At 39.3% G+C, this 25,652-nt stretch overlaps 3 protein-coding genes across 3 annotated transcripts; all 3 read left to right on the top strand.

The window, feature by feature from the left end:
• The first annotated feature begins 4,765 nt into the window (after nucleotides 1-4,765).
• LOC149286904 (C-type natriuretic peptide 1-like) lies at nucleotides 4,766-6,068 on the top strand. The gene is made up of 2 exons (XM_089493698.1): nucleotides 4,766-4,858; nucleotides 5,763-6,068. The coding sequence occupies exons 1-2, from the start codon at nucleotides 4,766-4,768 to the stop codon at nucleotides 6,066-6,068; spliced, it is 399 nt and encodes a 132-aa protein (XP_089349824.1).
• A 7,235-nt stretch (nucleotides 6,069-13,303) lies between these two features.
• On the top strand, nucleotides 13,304-15,917 carry LOC149286903 (natriuretic peptides A-like). The gene is made up of 3 exons (XM_089493783.1): nucleotides 13,304-13,663; nucleotides 14,276-14,564; nucleotides 15,821-15,917. Exons 1-3 carry the CDS (start codon nucleotides 13,538-13,540, stop codon nucleotides 15,835-15,837), a joined length of 432 nt encoding a protein of 143 aa, XP_089349909.1. The 5' UTR covers nucleotides 13,304-13,537; the 3' UTR covers nucleotides 15,838-15,917.
• A 4,228-nt stretch (nucleotides 15,918-20,145) lies between these two features.
• Nucleotides 20,146-23,542, top strand: LOC149286902 (natriuretic peptides A-like). The gene is made up of 3 exons (XM_089493777.1): nucleotides 20,146-20,296; nucleotides 21,776-22,093; nucleotides 23,229-23,542. Exons 1-3 carry the CDS (start codon nucleotides 20,180-20,182, stop codon nucleotides 23,232-23,234), a joined length of 441 nt encoding a protein of 146 aa, XP_089349903.1. The 5' UTR covers nucleotides 20,146-20,179; the 3' UTR covers nucleotides 23,235-23,542.
• Nucleotides 23,543-25,652: the final 2,110 nt, after the last annotated feature.

The following is a 25,652-nucleotide window of genomic DNA, read 5'->3' as shown; positions in this document are numbered from 1 at the left end:
ACTCCCATCACTCCTGTGTTCCAATGGCCCTTTATCACTCCCATCACTCCTGTGTTCCAATGGCACGTTGTGTTTGCTGTTAGAAACCCTTTTGTAATGATGCAAATTGTCCTTGTTTTCCATGAAAACAGCTCAGTGACCCCAAACTTTTGATCTGTAGTGCGATTTTCGTGACATTTTCCGAAAGTGACGTCTGTGAAAGACCATCTGAATATCGCTCACACTTTATTAACTGCTTCATGTTCTAACTTCAAGATGAATTTCATGGATAAACGGATAACCTGCGCGATGTTCCACGCACGGCTGCCAAACGAAATTCTTAATTTCAGAAAACATCGTCGTGAGATGACACACAGCGTCGACACAAATAATCGTCGGCGCATGTTGGGGAGGAAAAATCTGATTTGATGTAAAGTCAAAGCAATTAATTTTTGTTTCTAGATCGTGAATCGGAACGAGTAACCGGGGTGCTTTATTTACTAACCTGGTGACCCCGATAATATGTAACAGATAATATTTCCGTTTGAAATGTGGGGGTGTCAGAGTTAAGCCGCAAAGCTCCTTCCGCCACCGAGATAATTACATAATAATTGCAGTAATTGGGGTTTTTAGGCTTTGGTGGGTCTTGCGCATGCAGAAACGAGATATCATTTATTCCATTTGCTGGGTGATTAAACATCGAGGAACAAGCAGATCGCACACGTTAAATATTACGATCGCGGCTGCAAAACGCACTCAGATCCCCGGCAACAGAATTATTCACGCCGCGTTTGACTGCTTCTTATTTCAAAGCAAATTTACTTAAAAAAACCCTAAGATTTTATGTCCAAATTCCACGCTAATAGAAAATTATCAATTTCTGAGCGACTCGTTGATGCTACGAAAATTAACTGAATTAATATTTATATTTCATTATTGATATATAAATATAATTAAATAAATAAATTAACTGAATTAATATATAAATATTTAATTATTGATATATAGATATAATTAAATAAATAAATTGAATTTATATGTATATATATATATATATATATATAGATTTAATTATTGATATATAAATATAATTAAATAAATAAATAAACTGAATTTATATGTATATATATATATATATATATATATATATATATATATATATATAGATAGAAAGATATATTTAATTATTTATATTTATATATCAGTCCCAAAAATTTCGCAAAAATCATTAAAAACTTGTAGTGGAAGTTTACGTATCCGTGATTTTAAAGCAAGTGGAGCGTTTTGGGGTCAGAAGGCTTGGCTGAAACTGACATTTTCTTGACAAGATATTACATTTTTTTTTAAAGGGAATAAAGCTGACAGCGACGGTCGTGTGCTTGGACTCGTCCGCTTCTCGCTGTCTCGCTTGCTGTGAGATGCTGTCTCTGCTGACGACGCGGTAATGCGAAAGGTTACAGGGGGCCGATAACCCCCCACCCGCAGCGAGACGGTGACAGCGATATATACTGTACAGCATGCGCAGACATCACATACGATTTTATGTTATATTATGCACTACATGTAATGTGTCTGTCTACCCATTGTACAGCGCTACGGAATATGATGCCGCTATATAAATCAATAAATAGTAATGATAATAATCCATTGGAGGGGTAGTGTAGGCGTGGTCAATACCGCCAGTGTCTGGGTTGGAAAAATATTTGGCCACACCCTCTGCCCGCCCCCAAAGAAATTGGGTGTTTTTGGTGTAATTTATAGAATTATAGGCTCTGATACATTAGGGGTTATGTACAGAAGAAATACAAAAATGTTCATACTAACTGATGAAAGACTGCTGCCGAATTGATTATCCCATTGGTTGCCATGGTGATAAGACCACTTTCTTAAATTTTGCGCTGGAATCCCTTTTGAATACATCATGCTCATTAACTTAATTCCTTACATTGTATATATATATATATACATCTTTAATCCGCAGTGGAATGATAGAACGAGCACGAGTCGCCGGATACATTCGTTGGATACATTTTCTTCCGCCGGGTAAACTTAATTTGAGTTTAACAATAAATCACGATAGAAAAGAAATACAGCAGAAGAGTGAAATTAGATAAAGACGTTGCTCTTGTATATGAGATCAACGTCTAATTTAACCCAAATCTCCTTACAAACGTTTTCTGTTCTATTAATACGTAGTAAGTGACTTGGCTCCGATAAACACCGTCATGCTTTGAGTCGGCTATTATTTTAATTTACTTTTAATTCAGTTAAAACACTTTTATTACTCATTTCTATATTTCAATTCCTTTTAGATTTGGATGTCAATAAGTATGTTTTAGTAATAGGCAGAGTCAGGCAGAGGTCAGGGAAGGATACCATGCGAAATCACAATAATCATACTACGCTGAGGTCAGGGAAGGATACCATGCTAAATCCACAGAAGGTCAGAGGATACTAAACTTAGAACAAGTAACAATACTAGGCTAAGGTCGGGGGGGTTACTAAGCTGAGGTCAGGGAAGGATACTAAGTTAACATGAGAAGATGCCATGCTGAAGGTATCGTGCTGAGATCAGCTAAGGTCAAGGAAGGATAATAGACGGAGGATGCTAAGTTCAAATGATACTACCGTATTTGCTCGATTATAAGACGACCCTGATTATAAGACGACCCCCCAAAATCTGAATATTAACTTAGGAAAAAAGAAAAAGCCTGAATATAAGACGACCCTAAAGGAAAAAAGTTTTACCAGTAAATGTTAATTCATGTAAACTATTTTTTTTAATAAAAGCTATGATTGAGAAAAAGATTTTTTTTGTTTTTATTTCTTGTATTTTCCAGCCTGTCCCCCAGTTACGCACATCTGCCCCCAGGCTTGCCACACCAATATGGCACTGTGGCCCATGATATGCCTTTTAACCCTCTATATGCCACTGTGCCCCATGGTATGCCTTTTGACCCCCTATATGCCACTCTGCCTCCAGAAATGCCTTATACCCCTATATCCCATTCTGGCATTTAGGGGGGTAAATGCATATTATGGGGCAGAGTGGCATATAGGGAGGTATAAGGCATTTCAGGAGGCAGAGTGGCATTAAGGGAGTTAAAAGGCATTGTATAGAGCACTCTGCCTCCAGAAATGCCTTATACCCCTATATGCCACTCTGGCATTTAGGGGGTTAAAAGGCATATTATGGGGCAGAGTGGCATATAGGGAGGTATAAGGCATTTCAGGAGGCAGAGTGCTCTATTAAATGCCCCCTTAACGCCACTCCAGAAATGCCCTATGCCCCCATTTAACTAACACACACACACACTCTCTCCCCCCCCTCCCCTCCCCTCTCCTCTCTCCTCTCTCCCCTCTCTCCCCTCTCAGCCCTCTCTTACCGGTGCTTCCAGCCGGGGCAGCGGGTTGACGTCGCCTTCTGCTGCAGCCGGAAGGAGGTGGAGTTGGCAGCGGGGGTTTGTATGCGTCCGTCGCGTATACTTTCCCCGGCTGTCAGAGATCAGAGGTGCGGTTCCGGTGCGGGGAACTCTGATCTCTGACAGTCGGGGAAGGTCTACGCGACGGACGCAGACAACCCCCGCTGCTAGCCACACCTCCTTCCGGCTGCAGCGGACGTTGTCTACGCGGATCGCGTAGACGTCAACCCGCTGCCCCGGCAATACAGCAGGAAGCACCGGTAAGTGTGTATGATGGGGGGGGGGGTGAGACAGGAGGATCCAGGTCCCCTGCAGCGGTGCGGGGGATCTGGATCTTAGTCTCATAATCAGACCTCTATTTGAGGTCTGATTAGAAGACGACCCCGATTAGAAGACGAGGGGTATTTTTCAGAGCATTTGCTCTGAAAAAAACCTCGTCTTATAATCGAGCAAATACGGTATTCTGACATCAGAGGATACGAGGTTAAGGCCAGAGGATACTATGCTGGTGTCAATGAATGATGTAAGGCTGACATCAGAAGATACCAAGATGAGGTCAGGGAAGGATACAAGGTTTTGGTCAGAGAAAAATGTTGCAAAGGGGGACAATGCTAAGCCGAGGCCAGGGAAACATACAACCCAGGAGAAGCATTGGGTCAAGGTGGGATAATGCCGCCAAATTCTATGTTTGTAACGAGTTTATCTCTGATATTAGGCAGAGGAGAAGGATAACAAATTGAAGAACGCGAGTCTGGTGGGGATTACAAACCCACCATAACATGTTTCTGCAACAACCATAATTTTGACTATTTTTCCTAATTTATGCTCTGTCCACATTATATGGTGGCCTCTTTATGCTGCAGAAAAAAGGACATTTTATGAGTAGAACGTATTTTCAAGAAATAAACCTCTTACAATATCTAAGAGTTGTTTTGTTTAAAGAAAAACAATATATACCGTAATTAATAATAAATAATATATTTTTATAATATATAATGGAACAAGTACAAGGCAATGTATTATTTGTTGTTGTTACAAATGTATCTTTTTACATAAAGAAATATCAATAAAACGAAATAATAAAAATGACACATTTTTCCATAAAAAAATGCACAGAATGCCGCTGCAGAACAATCTTATGTTGCTGCACTTAAAACTTTGCCAATGTAACACATCTGTGATTATTCGGAGAAGAAATGGGTTTTGATTATATATGATTGCCAAGAAAATAGGGTAATTTCCTCCCAGCCAATCCATAGGATGTGAGCGATGTTACATCACTAGTGGAGCTGCGGATATAAGGAGGAGAATGTCACAGAACCACAAGGAATCCCAAGACATCATCAAGACTGCAGAAGACGAAGATGAATCGCAGAACGGTTACCTGTCTCAGTCTGTTCATGGTCCTGATGCTGAGATCTGATTATGTGAGAGGCAAACCGATCTCCAGCCTGCAGGTGCGTAATCTCACTTTATATCACCTATATTATATCTCTCAGAGCGATGTAAAAGTTACACTGTAGCCCAGAGATCCATGGCTTTTCGCACTAATATTAATAATAGAAATGTATTAATATATAATATTAAGATACATAGATTGATATATAATATTAATGGGTTTTCACAATAATATTAAGTATGTTTTAATATATAATATTAAGATAAATATATGTTGATATATAATATTAATGGGTTTTCACAATAATATTAGAATAAATATATTATTATATATAATATAAATATATACTAATATATAATATAAATATAAATATATATATATTGCTATATAATATTAATGGGTTTTCACAATAATATTAATATAAATATATTATTATATATAATATAAATATATATTAATATATAATATAAATATAAATAAATATATATTGATATATATAATATTAATGGGTTTTCACAATACTATTAATATAAATATATTATTATATAATATCAATATAAATATATTTTGGTATGTAATATAAATATATATGAATATATAATATTAATATAAATATATATTGATATATAATATGAATGGGTTTTCACAATCATATTATTATAAATATATTAATATATAATATTAATATAGAGATCCATTGATAGATGATTGATAGATCATATTTCTAGATATAATCAGTTGATTTATAAAATAGTCAACTTTTTGAAATTTTTATTAAAATCCTGATACTTTTTATCAAACTGAAATAAGTAGATTGATCATTAATGATCGCACAACTACAGAAAACCTAATGTGAATTTCCATCAAAGCGATGGGTGATTACAGTGGTGAAGGAGGTGAGGTCAGAATAACCCTCTTCCGTGCACGTAATAGGTGTTTCTAGCTACATTTTGTCATTGTAGAGCCTCTCCAGATTGCTGGAGAATAATTTTGAGCAGCCCTTTGGTTCCGAAGAAGCTGAACATGAAAGGGGAGAGCTGGACCCTGCTGATTCAGTGGCTCCACAAAGTTTAGACCATCAACGGGCCAAGAACAGAGGAGACCCAGGAGAGAATGCTCGTCTCGGTGACATGACTCTGGAGCAGTTCTTGGCTGACCCATTGGGGTTTTCTAAAGGTTACCGGCTGAGGAGCAAAAAGGGTATTTCCAGAGGATGTTTCGGGGTGAAACTGGACAGGATAGGATCCTTGAGTGGTCTCGGCTGCTAAGTTCCATGGGTGAGTTTCCAGAAGTGTCTCCTTTGCTGTTGAGCAGTAATTCCTGGCAGAGAAGACATTAATGAGCAGTATATGTTCAGTATATACATCTTTTATATCATACCTTTCCTTTCAACGGGTTCCCCAGCGTATTACATCTCACTTTAATTAGGTGTCACTTTATGATATGTGGTTGGGTGGTCATTACCAAGCTTTAGAAAAAAGATGGGAACGAGAGTCAGCCTGACAGTTAATTAGTTGGGCAATGCTTTGTGGGCATCCTTTCCTCGACCCGTCGCAATTCTCTGCCATGGAACATGAATTTTCACCTGAATACATTTATTAAACCCAAGACGAGACACTATTGAAAAATTAAGAAAAATGCTTTATTTCGCTCAAAGTAATTGTATTTCATATTATTCCACTAGAGAATAATTGAATTTGTTAGAAATAGAAATAAAACTGTCAAAAATTCAATTAAAAAATATAATGTATGGGGGGGGATAAAGCCTCTATAAATACAAATTATTTCTCCAGCCGAGATACAGAAACTTACATAATAAAACATGTCGCCTTAGTAAATGGACCTTGGGAGCTGTCCGAGGTGCCGAAAGCCACGGTCGATTGCTGCCCAAACATGAGAAAAGAGGAAGGTTTGAGTAAAAAATCCTTTCGAGTTCTATCTTAAAAATAATAACCATCTGAACATTAGGGTGGTGAACCGTCTTTGGCAATGGAAGAGTTAATTGAAAGAAAGATTTGAAATGCAACAAATTTATCTGTTCTTCTCTTGTAGATTCAGAATTAAAAGGACTGGAGGAGCCGGAAGAAAAAATAAATTAAAACTAAAAATGAATTTTTAACTTCCCATCGATATGTTCCTGGAGCTGCTTCCGTGATCCGTCCCCCGAGACATAAGTCCGTTCTTTCCAGATGTTCTATAGATGTGATATTTTGTAACAAGTGACGGCAGCTGTTCATTTCTATTTTGTATGTAAACGTGCAATAAACAAAACTGTGTGTAACAGGAAAAAGAATCTGACGAAATTCCCTTATTTAGCAGATTAAATAATTCGTAAATGAATGACTTCAACTGACGATGATTAAAAGATGATTTTAAGTTAAAGGAAATCTTACAAACTAGACCTAAACCCTTCTGTCTATCTATCCATCTATCTATCCATCTATCTGTCTATCTATCTATCTATCTATCTATCTATCTATCTATCCATCTATCCGTCTATCTATCTATCTATCTATCTATCTATCTATTATCTATCTATCTATCTATTATCTATCCATCTATCCATCTATCTATCTATCTATCTATCTATCTATCCATCTATCCGTCTATCTATCTATCTATCTATCTATTATCTATCTATCTATCTATCTATCTATCTATCTATCTATCTATTATCTATCCATCTATCCATCTATCTATCTATCTATCTATCTATTATCTATCTATCATCTATCTATCTATTATCTATCTATCTATCTATCTATTATCTATCTATCATCTATCTATCTATCTATCTATCTATCTATTATCTATCTATCTATCTATCTATCTATCTATCTATTATCTATCTATCATCTATCTATTTATTATCTATCTATCTATCTATCTATCTATCTATCATCTATCTATCTATCCATCTATCCATCATCTATCTATCTATCTATCTATCTATCTATTATCTATCTATCATCTATCTATCTATCTATCTATCTATCTATCTATCATCTATCTATCTGTCTGTCTATCTATCTATCTATCATCTATCTATCTATCTATTATCTATCGATCTATCTATCTATCTATCATCTATCTATCTATCTATTATCTATCGATCTATCTATCTATCTATCTATCATCTATCTATCTGTCTGTCTATCTATCTATCTATCTATCTATCTATTATCTATCTATCTATCTATCTATCTATCTATCATCTATCTATCTATCTATCTATCTATCTATCTATTATCTATCTATCTATCTATCTATCTATCTATCTATTATCTATCTATCTATCTATCTATCTATCATCTATCTATCTATCTATCTATTATCTATCTATCTATCTATCTATCTATCTATCATCTATCTATCTATCTATCTATCTATCTATCTATCTATCTATTATCTATCGATCTATCTATCTATCTATCTATCTATCTATCTATCTATTATCTATCTATCTATCTATCTATCTATCTATCTATCTATCTATCTATCTATTATCTATCTATCTATCTGCCCCTTGATATAAATAATAGATTCTATAAATTTAAGACCCAGAGTAAGGAACGCATCACTTGTAACATAGTAACCACATGGATACAGGTAAGGCATTATTTCTCATGGACTTACTATGACGGGATAGCAGGTGCTTTATTCTTACCTAAAAATTCTAATTTTTTTGAAACTCTCTCCTGTTCTATATTTTTCCTGTAAAATATGTGATTATTACGTAAAATCAAGTTTATTAAAGGAAATCGAAATGCAAAAATATGCATTTTTAGAAGTAAGATCTGGATGTTATTGAATTCACTGTTTATTTAATGGTGAATAATAACTTATTTACTACATTGAAAGAGCAAAAAATAACCCAATTCCCCTGGGTCGCAGACGCAGAAGACTCCTTTAACCTCTGATATTTATCATTTTATTAGTTTAAAGCCAGAAGCCCCGTGTAATTACAAATCACTTAAAGGTTCTACAAATGTAATACTAATTATCATCTCCCAGAGGAGAAAGACTGCAAAAGTGGGTTTAACTCTTTGAATCCAGAGCAATTATAGTTACCTTGCACACAACATAAATCATGCGTTCTGCATCTTTTTCCATAACACGAGCCCGTGCGATGGATGGGGGCGGCCCGGGTCTTAGGGGTCCCCCATAAGATTATTGGGGCAGAAGTGGGTGCTTTGAACCTAGCCCTGATAACACGGCCGTAATATTATATTAATGAGCGCACACAGGGTGTTTTAACACGCCACTGCTTCGCACGTCGACGTGATCCTGGGGGATGGGGCTTCAACCCGGCCGCTAATACCAAGACATGAAAGCCCAAAAAATCCCCAACTCTGGGTAAGAACTCAGTTCCGTTGTCAGATTTAATAATGTGAATTGTTTATGATTTTTTTTATTATTTATGAATTGAGTTAAAGGATAAGTTTTTCAGCCATCGTGACTCCACAACGATACACAATTCGCACACATCAGCCGCACAAACCTACTTCTCTCACCCATCCCTCTCTCTTCTCTACCCGTCTTTCTCTCCCATCCCCTCTCTTCTCTCCCCCGTCTTTCTCTCCCATCCCCTCTCTTCTCTCCCCCGTCTTTCTCTCCCATCCCCTCTCTTCTCTCCCCGTCTCTCTCCCATCCCCTCTCTCTTCTCTCCCCATCTCTCTCTTCCATCCCCTCTCTCACTTCTCTCCCCATTTCTCTCTCTTGTCTCCCCATCTCTCTCTCATCCCCTCTCTCTCTTCTCTCCACCATCTCTCTCTTTTCTTCCCGTCTCTCTCTCTTCTCTCTCCCAAGCCGGACACTTTTTTTATCCTGTAAATACATAAAGTTTTTCTTTATTTTTAGATACAGCGTTTCACTGTAAAATACATTTATTTCAGCACCCTGGACAGTTGTGTCACTTCAGCTGTGACCATCAGAGAAAATGAAAGCTCGTTATGGAGACGACACATGAAATAATTTTTATATCCGTGTAACCGCAGCCCGCAGCCCCGGCTCCGACGACCCCTTTCCCGGTGACGCTTTGCTGGATGTGATACAAACCGGAAAGATATTAGAAATAGAAAGTCCCTCCACCCACAGACCGCTTTCTTCTGCACTACTCCTAAAGAATTCTAATTAGTTCTAAAAATGGTGGAAAATGTTTAAAAGTCGAGTCAAATGCATTCAGCGGACGGAGTGCCCGGAGCGGAGAGATCTTCAAGAGGTTTCAGTGACCAACCCTCCAGATTCAGTCTTATTTTATAGCCTCTAATTACTGAGCTGAGAGAGACTTCTTATACATTAGAATGTAAGCCGCGTAGACTAACTAGCTGGACAAATGTTACTCAAACAGGATCATGACTTGGTCTCGTCCCAGATTCAGGAGCCGTATGTCTATCCCATGCGTGTTTAATACGCTCACTGTATTACCCTCTACCACTTCTGCTGGGAGGCTGTTCCACTTATGTACCACCCTCTCAGTGAAGTGTGTGTATGTATGCTGGAGTGAGTGTGTATGTGTAAATGTGTGAGAGGGAGAACGTGTTAGCACGAGTGTGTAAGGGTGTGTTAGTGTGAGTGTGTGTAAGTATGCGTTAGTGCGCGTGTGTGTTAGTGTTAGTGTGTAGTAAATATGTGTGATAGTGTGTTTGGTGGACAAGAGGCCAATGGGGCCACTTAGCTTTACCTGTCCCCTTCCCGGGCCAGAAGGTGCCAGCCCTCCCCTGCCATAGGTATTGGTAGAATATCCAACATGGAGTAATTAATACTCAGAATAATTATCACCAACACTTGGAATGAGCGCTTGAAATGTGTATTTATTTCGGTCACTTTAGCCGGCAGCAAAAGAGTCAATAAAACCCGACTTAAATCCCTGAATAATAGAATTTTACGTTAGGTCATCTCTGAATTTCAATGACGGGGTGAGGTTGACGGGGTGAGCGCCGCGGAGTTATCCGGAGGATTCAAAGGCGAATCATCAAAAAGCTCTGTCCTAGCCCGGAATACAGTTCCTTTTCAAAGAACGACGCAAAGGCCAAAAAAAGAAATAAATAAGTGTCAATTCTGAGTGAAGAAAAAAATTATCAATTATTTATTTGTTTTCAATGCCTGCATCGATTAAAGGTTGGATTGAATGTTTAAAGGGCCGGCGTCCCAAATTAAAAGCTGAAATGAAATACTTTGCGCTCCCGGGCCGGCTGAATTTGCATAAAGTCATAATTTTTCATGTCCTGCAAAGGATTTTCCACTCGTCTGTCGTACTTAATATTGCGATTTTTCCAAATGCAGGAAAAATCTAAATTCTGCTCGTGAATCACTATTATAGATTTTTATAATTAAAATTTATATTTATAAATGTTATATATTATTTAACTGCTCTAGATTGTAAGCTCCTTTGAGCCAGGCCCTCCTCACCTGTTGTCTCTGTAAGTTATACTGTTATGTTATATACTACTTGTTATGTCCTGTCTACCCATTGTACAGCGCTACGGAATATGATGGCGCTATATATAAACAATAAATAATAATAAATAACTCTGTAAGATGCTTTAGGCTGAGTGACAGTTTTAATTTTTTATTCTTTCTGAAATGTTCTGAATGTTCTGGAAGTTTCTGGAGGGTTTTGGGGGGGGTTAGGATGAAACATACTTTTCAGGTCTTCGCATTTCAAAGAGGAGTTCGGAAGCTTGGCGGTCAGAGTCCGTTCACGCGGCCTAAGGGCCGGCCACATTCCTTTTCTACGTCTCTCTTTGTCTCGCTGCCCCCTGAAGGGGTTTATCTTGCTTGGTTTGAATCACTAAAATATTTTTTTTTTTTACCTTCATAAAACAACACATCTTTCAAGTGAATCGATACATTTTTTTTAAACTCTTCTAACAAATTACTTATAAATGAGTAGAAAATATACCTTGTATTATGTTATTACAAAACATTTTACAATAATAAAGTTGAATTAAAAAAATTGCTGTTTTCATGGAAAGCAAATAAATTTCTGGCTGTAAAAGGGTTTTCAGTTAGCCTTTTAAACTTAAACTTGAATCAGCAAACACAACGTGCCATTGGAACACTGGAGTGATGGGAGTGATAAAGGGCCATTGGAACCCAGGAGTGATGGGAGTGATAAAGGGCCGTTGGAACACAGGAGTGATGGGAGTGATAAAGGGCCATTGGAACACAGGAGTGATGGGAGTGATAAAGGGCCGTTGGGACACAGGAGTGATGGGAGTGATACACCTATGAAGAGATTCCATTAAAAATTAGCAGTTTCCAGCTACAATCGTCATTTACAACATTAACCCCGTCTGCGCTGGATTTATGATCCATCTCATGTTATTTTAATGAGCAAAATGTGCTTTTCTTTAAAATAAAAAATTAAAAAACAAGAACATTTCTAACTTTTGAGTTTACATAATTCTTTGATTTATGGAAGTAACCATAACTATACAAATTAGGATTTGGTCAATTTCTGCTGAGTTTAATACAAAGAAAATACTAACTCATATAAATAATAATCCAAATTAGTATTATTATAATACTTTATTATTTAAGTTTCCAAATAGATTTGGCTATTATTTTGACATATCTCAGGATCTTTAATCATGTTCAATTCTACCCTGATTTTAAAAAAATCAAACAGAAAAAATAGAAATACAGAGAACCTTTTTGCTTTATGTAACTCCCTTTTCTTATTTTAAATTTAAAATACATAGAGAAGAACATGTACTAAAACATTTAATATTAGCGTTTTAGTTTTTGCTTTCATACTTTTGCAACGTATTTAAAATTATTTATCATATTTTTATTTATTTATTTCCTGCAGTAAGTAAATTTCCTACTGACAGTAATAATTATTTTTCAAAAAAATACTTACTTATGAATTGCAAATAAAAAAAATGGAAATTATTTTAAGTACATCCCCCCCCCCCACTGATTCGGTAAGAAACTACAGAAAACTTCAATATAAAAAAAAAATTACTTAAAAAAAAATCTCAGCTTCCTAAAATAAATCCACTGACCCCAGGGGTGTATTTTATTCAGCTTTATTAATAATAAGTAAATGAATAAAATAGGGAAAAAAATTCTTCATGATTTCTGACAATTGTAAAAGGAAATTAGAGTGACATTAATTATAAATTAATCATGTGCCTGGACAAAAAGATTCATAAAAACCTCTAATCCATACAAGGCAGCGGGGAATGGAAATGTCCTAATGTAGCCTGGTTTTGGGATTAGGGCTCTATTAGAGAGACCAGGCACCAGATGTGTAAAGTATTTCATCAGGACTGTGTAATCAGTCCCGGGGACAGAGGGTGACACATTCCTACTGGCACTCAAATGAGTACTAAAAAGGGAATTCAGATGACACTTTCTTCCTGTCCAAAGGGTGGTGGGATACAAAGTGTCCAGATAAGATTCCACATAATATCCCTCTACCAGGGTATAAAAGAGTGAGTTGGAGTGGAGGAGGCAGACAGGGAGAAAGTGGATCAGGGAGAGAGGAGTGAGAAGGGAGAGAGACTGGAGGCAGGGTGAAAAGGAGAGGATAGAGAGAGATTACTGCAGAGAGATACAGAGAATTAGGTACCAAGAGGCAAGATATAGAGAGGGAAGACTCTGGAAGAGAGAGAGAGAGAGAAGGGAGAAAAGAAAGAGGGCTACAGGTACCTTGTGAGAACCTGATCTCAACCACAACCAGGAGCTGCTCAGAAGCTGAGACCTCTTCTGTCCACCTTTTGCCTGAATGACCATGCAGAGGAAAGTCTACCTGTTGTGTGGGTCTCTCCTGCTGTTCATCTTCCAGCTCCACATCTCTGGAGCCCACCCCATCGTGGACCTGGACACTGACAGAGATCTGGACTCTTTCAAGGTGAGGCTGCTCCTTTTCAGTAGAGGAGGTCCACAGCACTTTGTGAAATATTAGATTGCAAGCTTATAATACAAGGATGTGGAGCTTGTGTGTGCCAGAGAACAGTGCTTAGAAGGAAAAAGAATGGAGAGAAGTATAGGGGTAGAGTGAGTGAGTGTGTTATATATTGACCTACAGTGCATGTTCTGGATGGGGTGATCTTTGGATAGATGTGTTTGATGATAGACCGATCAGAAGGAGATATGATTATATTGATACATTCTAAGTGTGTAAAGTATGAGATATATATTATATTATATATCTGTATATTATATACATACAATAAGAAGATTGCCAGTAGGGAATTGCATTCTGCGCTTAGAGTATTATTTATTTGATTGTATCAATATCTTTAATAAGTCTATGTATTGCATGGCAGCTTCTGCACATTCTGGTACCAAGTGGTGGATGTGGAGCAATCAGCTGGTTGCTATGGTGACTGCATCCCTTATAATGCTTTGCACCAGAATTGCTCTGTATCCACAGCCCGTTGGTGGACGCGTTCTGTGTATGTACCGCTGTTTCACAATGCGCTTTGTCTTTTATATAATAAAACCTCTGCTGTGTTTTCAGAATATTCTTGAAAAGCTGGATGAGAAACTCTCTCTGATAGAAGCTTTGGAATCAAGTCCTGATCTCTTGGAGCAAAGCCCAAAAGATGTTGGTGTCCACCTGGCATCTCCAGAAGACATTGAGGCCCCTCGACCTGAAGCCAGGGTCACCCCAAATATCCGATACTCCATCAAAGACTCCTTCCTGAAAGGGCTGCGGTCGCTGCAGAACCCCAAAATGATGAGGGACTCTGGGTGTTTTGGGAGAAGGATTGACAGAATCGACTCCCTCAGTGGAATGGGGTGCAATGGTAAGGCAGCTTTATAATAGCATGGGGGGGAGCGGGGGGGGGGTTAAAGGAACCCAACTGCCACCCCTTCCAGAGGAAGAAGAGCCATTGGCCGTGCCACCAACCTTAATAGTGGGCTCTTCTTATAAGACGAGGGTACAGTAGTCTAATCTTTACCCCCATTCCAGGAGGTTCCTATATAGAAGGGTCAGTTTAAGAATTTGCCCCACAGCTAACACTCTAAAACCCCATCGACACCTCTATAGACAGAGCCCTTAGTTAACCCCTTGACCTATATTGATAAAGACTTATTTTCAAAATGGATATTGTTAAAAATAACATTGTTGTTAAAGAAACCATATTACAGTAATACATATATACAGTAATAACCCCCTAGTATTGTATACATTAATAATTCCCCAGCGCTGTATACAGTAATATAACCCCCCAGCGCTGTATACAGTAATATAACCTCCAGCGCTGTATACAGTAATATAACCCCCCAGCGCTGTATACAGTAATATAACCCCCCCAGCGCTGTATGCAGTAATATAACCCCCAGCGCTGTATACAGTAATATAACCCCCAGCACTGTATACAGTAATATAACCCCCAGGACTGTATACAGTAATATAACCCCCCAGCACCGTATACAGTAATATAACCCCCAACTCTGTATACAGTAATATAACTCCCAGCGCTGTATACAGTAATATAACCCCCAGCGCTGTATACAGTAATATACCCCCAGCACTGTATACAGTAATATAACCCCCAGCGCTGTATACAGTAATATAACCCCCAGCGCTGTATACAGTAATATAACCCCCAGCGCTGTATACAGTAATATAACCCCCAGCGCTGTATACATTAATGTCTGGTTTTATCTCATTTTGTTCCAATAAACTCCCTTTATCTGCAGACCTGGAGGCCGCCATTGCTGTCAGTCATGCGATATTTTGGTGACTTTCACGGCTCTGAGCTGATGCTTTATGGCAATGCTAATGAAGTCTATTCCTCCTTAGACTTCCATTAGTCAGAGAGTCCGGCTGGGTGATTAAGACTGAGCCATTCCATTGTTTCCCACGTGCAGTATGTCAGGATGTTTGTCTAGTAGATTGGGGCTCAGATAACAGCTAAAACACAGACACATTCTCTTAAATAAAATGAATACTCCAATCTCCATACGTATCCTTCCTTATTCCCTTACGCTCTAACTCCTGTATTCATGTTTCAGAATTCCTTCTGCTGACGGGTTTTTTTTTTTCTCTTTACAGGATTCAGAAGGAATTGACCCAAACTGGACAGCAAAGGATCTTCTGCTTCTCCAAACCTCGTACGATGCTTCGCCTGAACATTTCTATTCTATTTATGACTGCCTCTTCATATTTATTTATTTATAACTATTTATTTCATGTTTTATAAATGCATTTCGTATACTCCAGCACATCATAATGCAAAATAAAATGAGATTGACACTTTAAATGCTCTCTTCTGTTTTATGGGGTTTGCCGGTTCGACGACTGTTCCATATTCTTATATTAATGATTTAAATTACATTTTTGTTCTAACACTTAATAAAAAACATGTTTTATTCTCTAAAATGTCATATAACCCCAAATGAAGATGCCTTAAGTCCCATAGGTCAGAAAGGGCCAAGACAAAGACATTTTTGCCCCCCACTCTTCTTGAAAGCGTTTGATTATTACATTTGAATGAGATTCTAAGACATTGCACAAGGATTTTTTTTTATTATTTGCAATGCCACATATCGCCACTAGGGGCAGACGTGTCATATATTTTCTTTTGATGAAGTTGGGGCAGAAAAATGATTTTCCTCTATGGCGGTTGATATAAGGAACAGTCTCCCTGTAGATGTGGCCCTGGTGATACAGGAATAGAATTTCAAGAAAGTGTTTAAATTTATAAATTCCATTCGTTGTCAAATTCCATCTAAAGATGTAATATGAAAAATAAATCATTCTAATGAGTGCTTTAGTTGTTTCGTAGAAGAATCTCCAAGGTTGACAGCTGTCAAGTGGTACCAACTAGAGAGGGATATCGTTATTAGATTATTACATGGAGCATGGAGAATTTCCACTCACACTAATCCTCCTAATCTGACGTCTAAGTGGTGTAATTATCCTCTTAAAATTACCCAACACATGCACAGAATTTCTAAATGTAACTTTTCAGTTTGAATCTATACGACTCTGTATGTTGGGTGATCTTAATTGTATCAAAGTTAACAGAGAAAGGTATATAAAGAGGATGATGATCCGATTGGACGTGGGGGCAATAAATTATGGCATCCTGATCATTCACCTATTTTATCAGGCTGCCCCTGCTTATTGCCCCCTGGACCATCTGTATATTGTATAGTTCAAATGTATGTGTTCTGCTCATCCACCCAGCTGAGGACTTTCTCAGGAGATTCTGGAAGGGGGGTCAGAAAACCTATGGGGTTAATAATCATTGGGGGGAACAATATACAACCCTGAGGGAAAAATTAGTCTTGTAATAGAACAATAACATGCTCAACATCCAGTCCAGAATGCGTTGACTGAAGGGGAAAGCATAGAAAACCCACTAAGCAAGGATATAATGGATCCAGCCAGTGAGTAAATGCTGCCTGAAGGTCTTGTTACTGTAGGACCCCTGGTGGCGATATGTAGAATAGCAGGTAATTCACACAAGAACACTTCTGGTAGTAGCCAAAAAACTTTAAAGGAGGGCCGCTTCGGTGCCATTTGCCTTTTTTTCCCAGCCCTCTCCTGTGGCTTGCACATGAGGCTTCTTTCTATCATCTCCATGAGGCTTTTGGGGGCAATGAAGTCCCGAGCAGTTTAAGGGTCTCCTGGTGACTCTTAGCAGGAATGAGGAGATTCCCGGGGTCAAGAGGTAGTTTTTTTTTGGGGGGGGGGCAAATAGTCAAACCATCAGGATGAATGCCTAAGAACCTTGATATAAACCGTCTCATTCTCAGGTTCTGAGGAGTATCCATCATATCACTCCCAGCCGGAACAATCACTTCTTACGTTTCTTTTGTTGTAAGTTCAGCGATTGCTTCCCGAGTTCACGCCGTACATGCGCCACGTATGTCTCAAAAGTTTAAATGAAAACATTTTTTTTGCTGGGTTGCCACATTCTATCGATCCGTGACGTCGTTCTCTGCTGAAGCAGCAGCCTTGATTGGTTTATTGCTGCGCGTCGCCCATAAAGATTTCTGAGACCTCCAGAAAACACAAAGCCTGCAAATGTGCCAAAAATCCCGAACAAAGTGTCCTCGCCGCAGTGACACCAAAATATATAATCCTCAAAGACCCGCATTCACGAAACAGCAAGGAATCGGCTTTCACAGCGAAGAGGTAACGAGGGGGAGATCTTTGATCCCCTCCCAAAGTGACGTTTAGCGGATTCAGCACGATGTTTAATTATATTCAAGAATTCTCTATATTTCGGGTTTGTGTTAATCCGATCCCAGAGCCTCACAGCCTTTCTGAAAGTTTTCAAATATGTTCATATGAGACTACTTTACTGAGAGTGTGGTGGATGAGTGGAACAGCCTCCCAGCAGAGGTGGTAGAGGGTAATACAGTGCGGGTATTAAACATGCATGGGATAGACATACGGCTCCTGAATCTAAACGAGACCAACGACTGATTAAGGTTCGAGTCGTTACAGCAGGAGAGACGGGTGTTCCAATGGCCCTTTATCACTCCCATCACTCCTGTGTTCCAATGGCCCTTTATCAGTCCCATCACTCCTGTGTTCCAATGGGCCTTTATCACTCCCATCACTCCTGTGTTCCAATGGCCCTTTATCACTCCCATCACTCCTGTGTTCCAATGGCCCTTTATCACTCCCATCACTCCTGTGTTCCAATGGCCCTTTATCACTCCCATCACTCCTGTGTTCCAATGGCCCTTTATCACTCCCATCACTCCTGTGTTCCAATGGCCCTTTATCACTCCCATCACTCCTGTGTTCCAACTTTAAAAGATTTTAAAGTAACTTTCTGACGAGGTCCATTTCATAAACGGCATCCAGAAGTTGCTCAGTCAGTTTGTTCCGTTCCCCAAATCTTAAGACTTCAATTTCCCGGCCAAAAAGGCCGACTTAGGATCACCAGAGTTGGGTTTTAACCCCCGGCCGGATCCGCATCTCCAGCGGCACGCATGCTCCGTGCAGCCCCAATCTTATCATCTACGTCTATTTATATTCTCCAGTCATTTGGAACGGGACAAAGAGTTACGACACGTGTGCCAGGGCCCGAAATAAACAAACAGCTTGAGGGGCTCGATATATTTACCCTTCAGGGGTCATTAAATTGAGTAATGTTACCTAGCGATCTATTTTTGGCCCAGCCAAAAATACTGTATTTATCCGACGAATGCCCACCGGTGATTAATAGCCCAACCCAGGGCAGCGCCACCTGCCACCCCCACCGCGTCGGGCACCCGGGATATGACATCATATCCCTGCGCCGACTTGGCACAGCCCTCCATGCTGTTAATGGACTGGTTGGGGAGATCAGCGATCACCTATTGAGTAGAGGCCTGAGGCTCCCTGTAATGCGGCAGAGGGGCTGCCGACCCTCCTGGACCTGCCACCCTAAGCCTAGTCAGCCTAGGCCATAATACGTCACTGCTCTGGGTCATGAATGCCTCTCTCTCCTCCCTTGATGCCCCTCTTTTCTAGGAGGTCAGAATGTTTGCTGGGTATGAGGGGATCGCAGGGTTCTACAGCCCTAAAAGCCCCGATAATGTGTATAGAAACAGCAGGGAACGGCTTTATAAATTAAACGGGGTAAATAATAATACATAAAGTGTCTTTATTTGGCCAATGAAAGCATCAGGAGTTTCGCTGCTGCGAGTTTCTTTAGCGGCCACACAGGAGGTACATGAACCGAACCGCGAATGCGAACAAAAACAAAACCGGCCCGGCTCGGGCATCGGCGGGTTGAGCTTACGTTGAATGTAAAACAAATTCACGTGGGGCGGAAATACCAGGATTCATTTTCACTCCCAGCCCACTCTAAAAACAACGCAGAGACTCAACGTAACCCTCAATAAACCATCTTTCCCGATAAATATCGAAGCCCGGGTATTATATATACCCGACCAGGGGGTAGAACCGGCACACGAGGCTGTTGACTTGGGTATCACTGAGCAATAATCGCCCCTAACGTTGGCGTAAATTGTTGCGGTCAGAAGACCGGGGAGATATCTCATTTTCCATGAGCCACGGCGAAGGAATGCAGATACGGAGACAGATGAGTTGAGTTGTCCTTCTTCATCCAGACACTCAATGCGAGAAATCTCTTCAACCAAGAATTTAAGTTTTCCACCAAAGGGTCAGTCCAGTCAAGTGGAGAAGTCACCTCGCCGCGGGGCATGTGGCAACGGGGATGGGAGGATAACTTTAAAAGGGAATCTTCTGCTGGCCTCCAAAGAGCGTCTTTATCATTCAGGAAGTGCTAGAATGTGAAGGGGTTCATTCCTCCGACCAACTCGTGTCCTCTCGGCGCGTATATATTGAGTCGCGGCTGTAGCTGTCAGGTCTAACAGAGGAGACAAGAATTGGAAGAGCGGGAACTAAGACTCTCTTGGACAAACGGAGACGGCTTCTGGAGTCATGGGGACTTCGTTTATTAAACGCGTGACGTTCCTTCTTCTACTTTTTGCATTGACCAAAGCCGGAGAAAACTCGGCGCACGGCTCCATGCTGTCCTCCGACCTGAGCGACTTAAAGGTAAGAGATGGCTGGGTAACGTTTATCGGCGGACGTCGTCGCGCAAACCTCGGAGGGGCTTTGATTTCCACTTAATTAGACAATGTTTGGTTTTCCCCAGAAAATAAAAGAGAAATTTCAATATTTTTGGAAGGTTTTAGCTCAATTCATTTATTTCCATTCAAAGCATTTTATTTTAAGAACGTTCCTAGCGTTTATTGAAAAATTGCCTATTTTCAACAAAGTAATACTTAAAATGTCAAATGAATATCTCAGTGTTTTTCCAAGTAAAATATGGGCATAAAAAGTATTTTTTTAGGCTATTTTTGAATACATTCAAAATCAATATTCTTATTTTTCTGAATTTATCTCCTTATTTTTTTATTTGCTTTAAAATATATCTTTAATGTTGTTTAATAGATAATCTTGAGCTCAAAATGTACATGTCATTAAAAGTTGTCCTGAAAAAGAAATTACTAGTCAAACATTAACGGTATAATTTTATACAATTGCAAACTTCTAAACTAATATGGCTGCTCTAGATTGTAAGCTCTTGCGAGCCGGGCCCTTTCGACTTAGTGTATCGGTGTGTCTCAGTCTGTCGGTTCTAGTTTTGTCGGACCCTTTGAAACGTGTGGACTGAAAGAATTTATTCTGCTATATAAATAAAATAATACATTATTTATTATTATAATTAGAATAATAATAATTACTATTATTATTAAAATAATAATAATACTAATAATACTAATAATTATTATTATAATTATTATTATTATTCACTGACTACATTTAAAGTACACTGAATAAATATCTTGAATCAGGCCGATTCTGGATATGGTGGCGGTCATATGTTTTAATAAATTTTCTTGATAATAAATAATTTTGTGATAGAAACAATTCCTGTATTAATTATTAATTTTATTATTAATTTTATTTCTGGTCATTTAAACCTGGTGTAGCATTTTAAATCTCTACGATTTTCAGAAATTAATTATTCTGCATCCAATTAAAAAAAGAATTGCCCCCTCATTCATGTTAAGCAAATAATCCTTCGTAGATCTATCTTTTTATTCTTCCTAATATTTTATTATATAAAATCAACACAAACCGTAAAAGAAACTTCTATTAGTTCTGGTCATAAATGATGAATAAGACAAAAAATGCTAAATTCAGCACCTTTAAAACACTCTCTTTCTCAAATATTTGAATATTATTAATATCACATGAATACATTTCTGAATTCTTTCTAAGGTAATTAAATGCTAACATTCTATTAGAATAATGTAATTCAAGCATTAGAATAATTAGTAATTATTATAGGAGATTAAGAATAAAGTTATATTTTAAACAATGTTATATTCCATATCTAGCTATAGTTGTGTTTCGATGTAATATTTTTATTATCGGGATAAGATATCCCAAGAACAGATACATTATGGAGTAATAATACGTCTATGCTTTGCATTTGGTAACGTTGTCATGATGTCTTCCCGTCAGGACATTCTCTCTCGCCTGGAGGAACGGCTCCCAGCTGAAGAACCGGAGGTCCCATCGCAAGATTTATTTGCCCAGAATTACGACTCCGCGGATTCCGCAAATTCCGCTCCTTCCTGGAACGGAGAAGCCAGCAGATCGCAGCCGGACTTGGCGTATAACAAAGGCTCCTGGGCGCTGCCCGAGAAACTGACCCCGCTGAAAAGCAAACTGCGGGAACTCCTCAACGCACCCAGAAGCTTCCGGAGGGGCTCGGACTGCTTCGGATCCCGGATCGACAGAATCGGAGCTCAGAGTGGAATGGGGTGCAATAGCAAAAGGGTAAGAATCACCCCTTCTGATGGGGCAGGAGGGTCAACGCGTCTCCCTGAGACGCAAACGGAGGGAAGAACCGCCGATCGTAGGGGTCAAACTTGTCAGAGGTCCATTCTCTAGGGAGGAAGCTCTCTAGATGTATCCAATAGGAATAATTAAGTCTAAACAGTAGAATGTTCTTAATGTTCTTTTTGGAATGTTGACATTTTAGTCCCTACAACAGATGGAGGGTCAATTGGTGGCCAGATGTTTTAGGATCATATCCAGATGTTAGCACCGACAAAACAAAGTTTCCTTAACATCACAGTTTATAGGGATTGGGGTTTTAAGGACGGCTCACCTAGAGATGCTTAAATTGGAGGTTCGCAAATGTTGGAGTTACGGTGCTGACCAAGAGTAGGCAAACTTTACTTCTTTATAGATGATGGATAATAGGAATTGCAGTCCTTCTATACATTGGGAGATGGAGGCTGCGTCCTCCCAGTCGACCGACTATAGTAGTTACAGACAGTAGTTAAAGAACGCAAATATTGATCTCATGGGTTTAAATGGAACCCGATATCTCCATTGGGGCCAAATCAGGTACGTCTAAAATCTGGAACACCTTCAATAGTTTCCAGCATTCAGTGCGCTCGTTGGGGGGGTCAAAACCACATAGAAAACCATCAATTAGGGGCCGACCCCATAAACCAATCCATAAATTACCAGTAGCGTCAAAAGTAAAATATCCGCCATTCAGAATAAGACAAAAGGTTTATTTTTGCTGAATTACGATATTTAACCAAGAGGTCTCCGTCCCGATGAGGGCCTTTTGGGGGGCGAAACCAAAACAGACCTTTCGTCTACGCACGTCGCTGAAGGGTCTATTCTTTACGTTCCATGCTCCAGTTGTATAAATGGAGAAGGGTCATACCCAATACCACTATACCCAGACTCCATTAAAACCAGCTTGCTGAGAGGGGGCTCCTCGTCTACCTGCGCAGGGCTGTCGATCGCCCCCTTGGGCTGTTGTAGACGACAAAGAATAAACCTGTGGTTTGTACGAAACACACAATCACACTGAACTCACTGTAGGGCTTTACTCTATGAAATTGTCGGTAAAATATAAATATTTTATGTTCTTTTCATTTTTTTTCCTTAGTTTTGAAAGAAATCTCCCAGCAGGTGAAGGCCGAGGTGAGCTGCAACGACCAACAACCAACATCCCAAGAGTAAAGGCTGTTGTATCTCCAAGCACCGCTCCATAATCTCGATTACGTGCCAAATATATTTATTTTTCTACGTGTAAATTGGCTTTTTTTCAGCTCACAGACACCGCGAGAGTAATTCCGAGCAGCTTTACGCATCACCCCCTCCCCGTGCACGCGTTGCATTGCAGCAGAGAAAGGGTTAATTCTTTGAGACGCTGGACACTAACATTTGCTTTCTTTTTTTCTATATTGTATTGTGGAGAAACCCAATAAAGAGATGCTTTTTACTATCCTCCCGTTGCCATGGTGAATGTACTTAACGGTCCACGGGGATGTTGTTGGGATAGAAAAAGGCAGATCCAAGCCCCCCCCCCGTCCTCATTTTTGGGGTTCTTGCCCCAATCTCAAACACCAAACAAAAAAAAATTATAAGTACGTCTAGCTTCATAATTCTGTTTTCGAGCAGATTTAAGAAGAGAAAAAGAAAACATGGTTATGGAGAAGCTCTCAATAACCATTTCTTTCCAAATTTCTTTCCTAAAATCAAGCTTATCATCAGAATGTCAAGAAAATTCAAAATAAGACTTTTTTTTTTTTTTTTTTAAATGTGGATATTTATTGATAATACTGATATAATACAGGAATTAAATTTAAATTAAATACATACAAAAAAAAAAAGGAAATCTACACATTTTATGTACAATTAAAAATAAAAATATAGCTTTCACATTTAAAAAGTGCAGAAATAAAAAAACAAACAAATGGAATGTTCCATGAGATAAGAGTTCTTAATTAAAAGTGACTAGGGTTTAACCCCCCCCCCTGGCATTCGAGAGGTTAAACGGACATCGATCTTAACAATACAGCGTAACGGAATGTAACACCGGCCTCTCTGATAGGACGCGCGGTAAGAAGATTAGTAAAGTCAGAATGATGGATTAAAATGGCATTTTTTAGCAAAAATAAACTTTCAGGTGTTTAAAAAAAAAAAAAAGCAGCAAAGATTTGGGATATTTCATCGCATTTCCATCATTACAATAATTTCTTGCAGCTATAATAAAAAGTCCACCGATACCCTGAACATGTGCATCGTAGTTTTAAACATCAAAACCCGGCTAGAACGTCCAAAGAATTTCATTTGCTACAATGTTACGATACAGAACTCTTCCAGAGGGTTCCGGAACCCCCTCCTGCCAATTATATATATTTTTTTTTTAGAGTAGCTCTTGATAATTGTTAAATATTTCTGCAGAATGAAACTTTCCTGGAGTTTTTTTGTGTTACACAATATGGTATTAATAATAATATTAAAAGGCATTAGTACCATCCAGGTTTAAATGCCGATATAATGAGCTCTCCGGCGACTGTACGAAGAATAAGAGGTCGTCGTCTGAGACGGGAAGAGCGGAGATTTAATCCACACCAAAAGGGAGGCATTCTTTACAGAGAGCGCCGTTAAGGTACGGAATCCACCGCCTTCTTTTGAATTAAAAGCAGGAAGGATCAGTAGAAAAAGTTTAAAACGAGTCTTCCAACCGAAATGACTGTTACTATGCTAGAATGTGCTTTTCCTGGCCATGATGTATTTGTGCCTATGGGCACCAAAGATGTAAAATTTAGTTAATTTTCTTGATTTTTTGTATCATTAGGCAAAAGATGCAGGTTCGGTTACATAAAAAAAGCTGATACATGGAGCTTTTTAACCCTAGGCGGCATGCAATATATCGCGAGAATAATGCGTGGCCCAAACATTCGGCTTCTTGATGGTTAATCATGCGGGGCCAGTTCCAACTCACTAACCCCGACAATGAGACACTTGGCTCCAAGAAATTCCGAAATTATTACTGGTTTCCAAAATAAAAGTCACTTTAGAATCAACAGTGGCATTTTATGGGTTAATTAGAGGAATGTAGGGGTAGAACAGGACTGCAATTAGAACATTGCTTTTTTCCTACGGTTCCCGCAGGATCTGGTCTTTGCCCCCCTTATGCTAAGCTCAGAACGCCAAGCGGCTCCCAACTGTTTTACTCCAATTCCCAGAATCCTCTTCCACTCTGGAGCCAAGTGCAGCCCATCGGCTAAGCCGGCATACCGCCAAAGTACAAAGAGTGAGATGCGTTATAGAACAGGGACATATGTAGTGAACGCGGACGAGTCAGGACCAAGTATCATCCATCGACAGCAGATCAAAGAGCCTTCGGATTGTCCTCTCCTGTAACGCAAGGAGGCCAGGAAGGATGCGGAAAGAAGAGACTTTGTACCGCCATGGTTTATCAGGGTCCGGTCTCCCCCCTGCGAGCCGTCTTTGGAAAGTTCAACCCTGCAGAGCCGGTTGGGTCAGAGGCACGAGTCCAGGGATCAGACACGGGACGCTC

Source organism: Sceloporus occidentalis, unplaced genomic scaffold, assembly GCF_023333645.1.
Source record: "Sceloporus occidentalis isolate IW3139 unplaced genomic scaffold, rSceOcc1.0.p SCAF_66, whole genome shotgun sequence".
NCBI lineage: Eukaryota > Metazoa > Chordata > Lepidosauria > Squamata > Phrynosomatidae > Sceloporus > Sceloporus occidentalis.
This window is presented reverse-complemented; position numbering and strand designations above follow the sequence as displayed.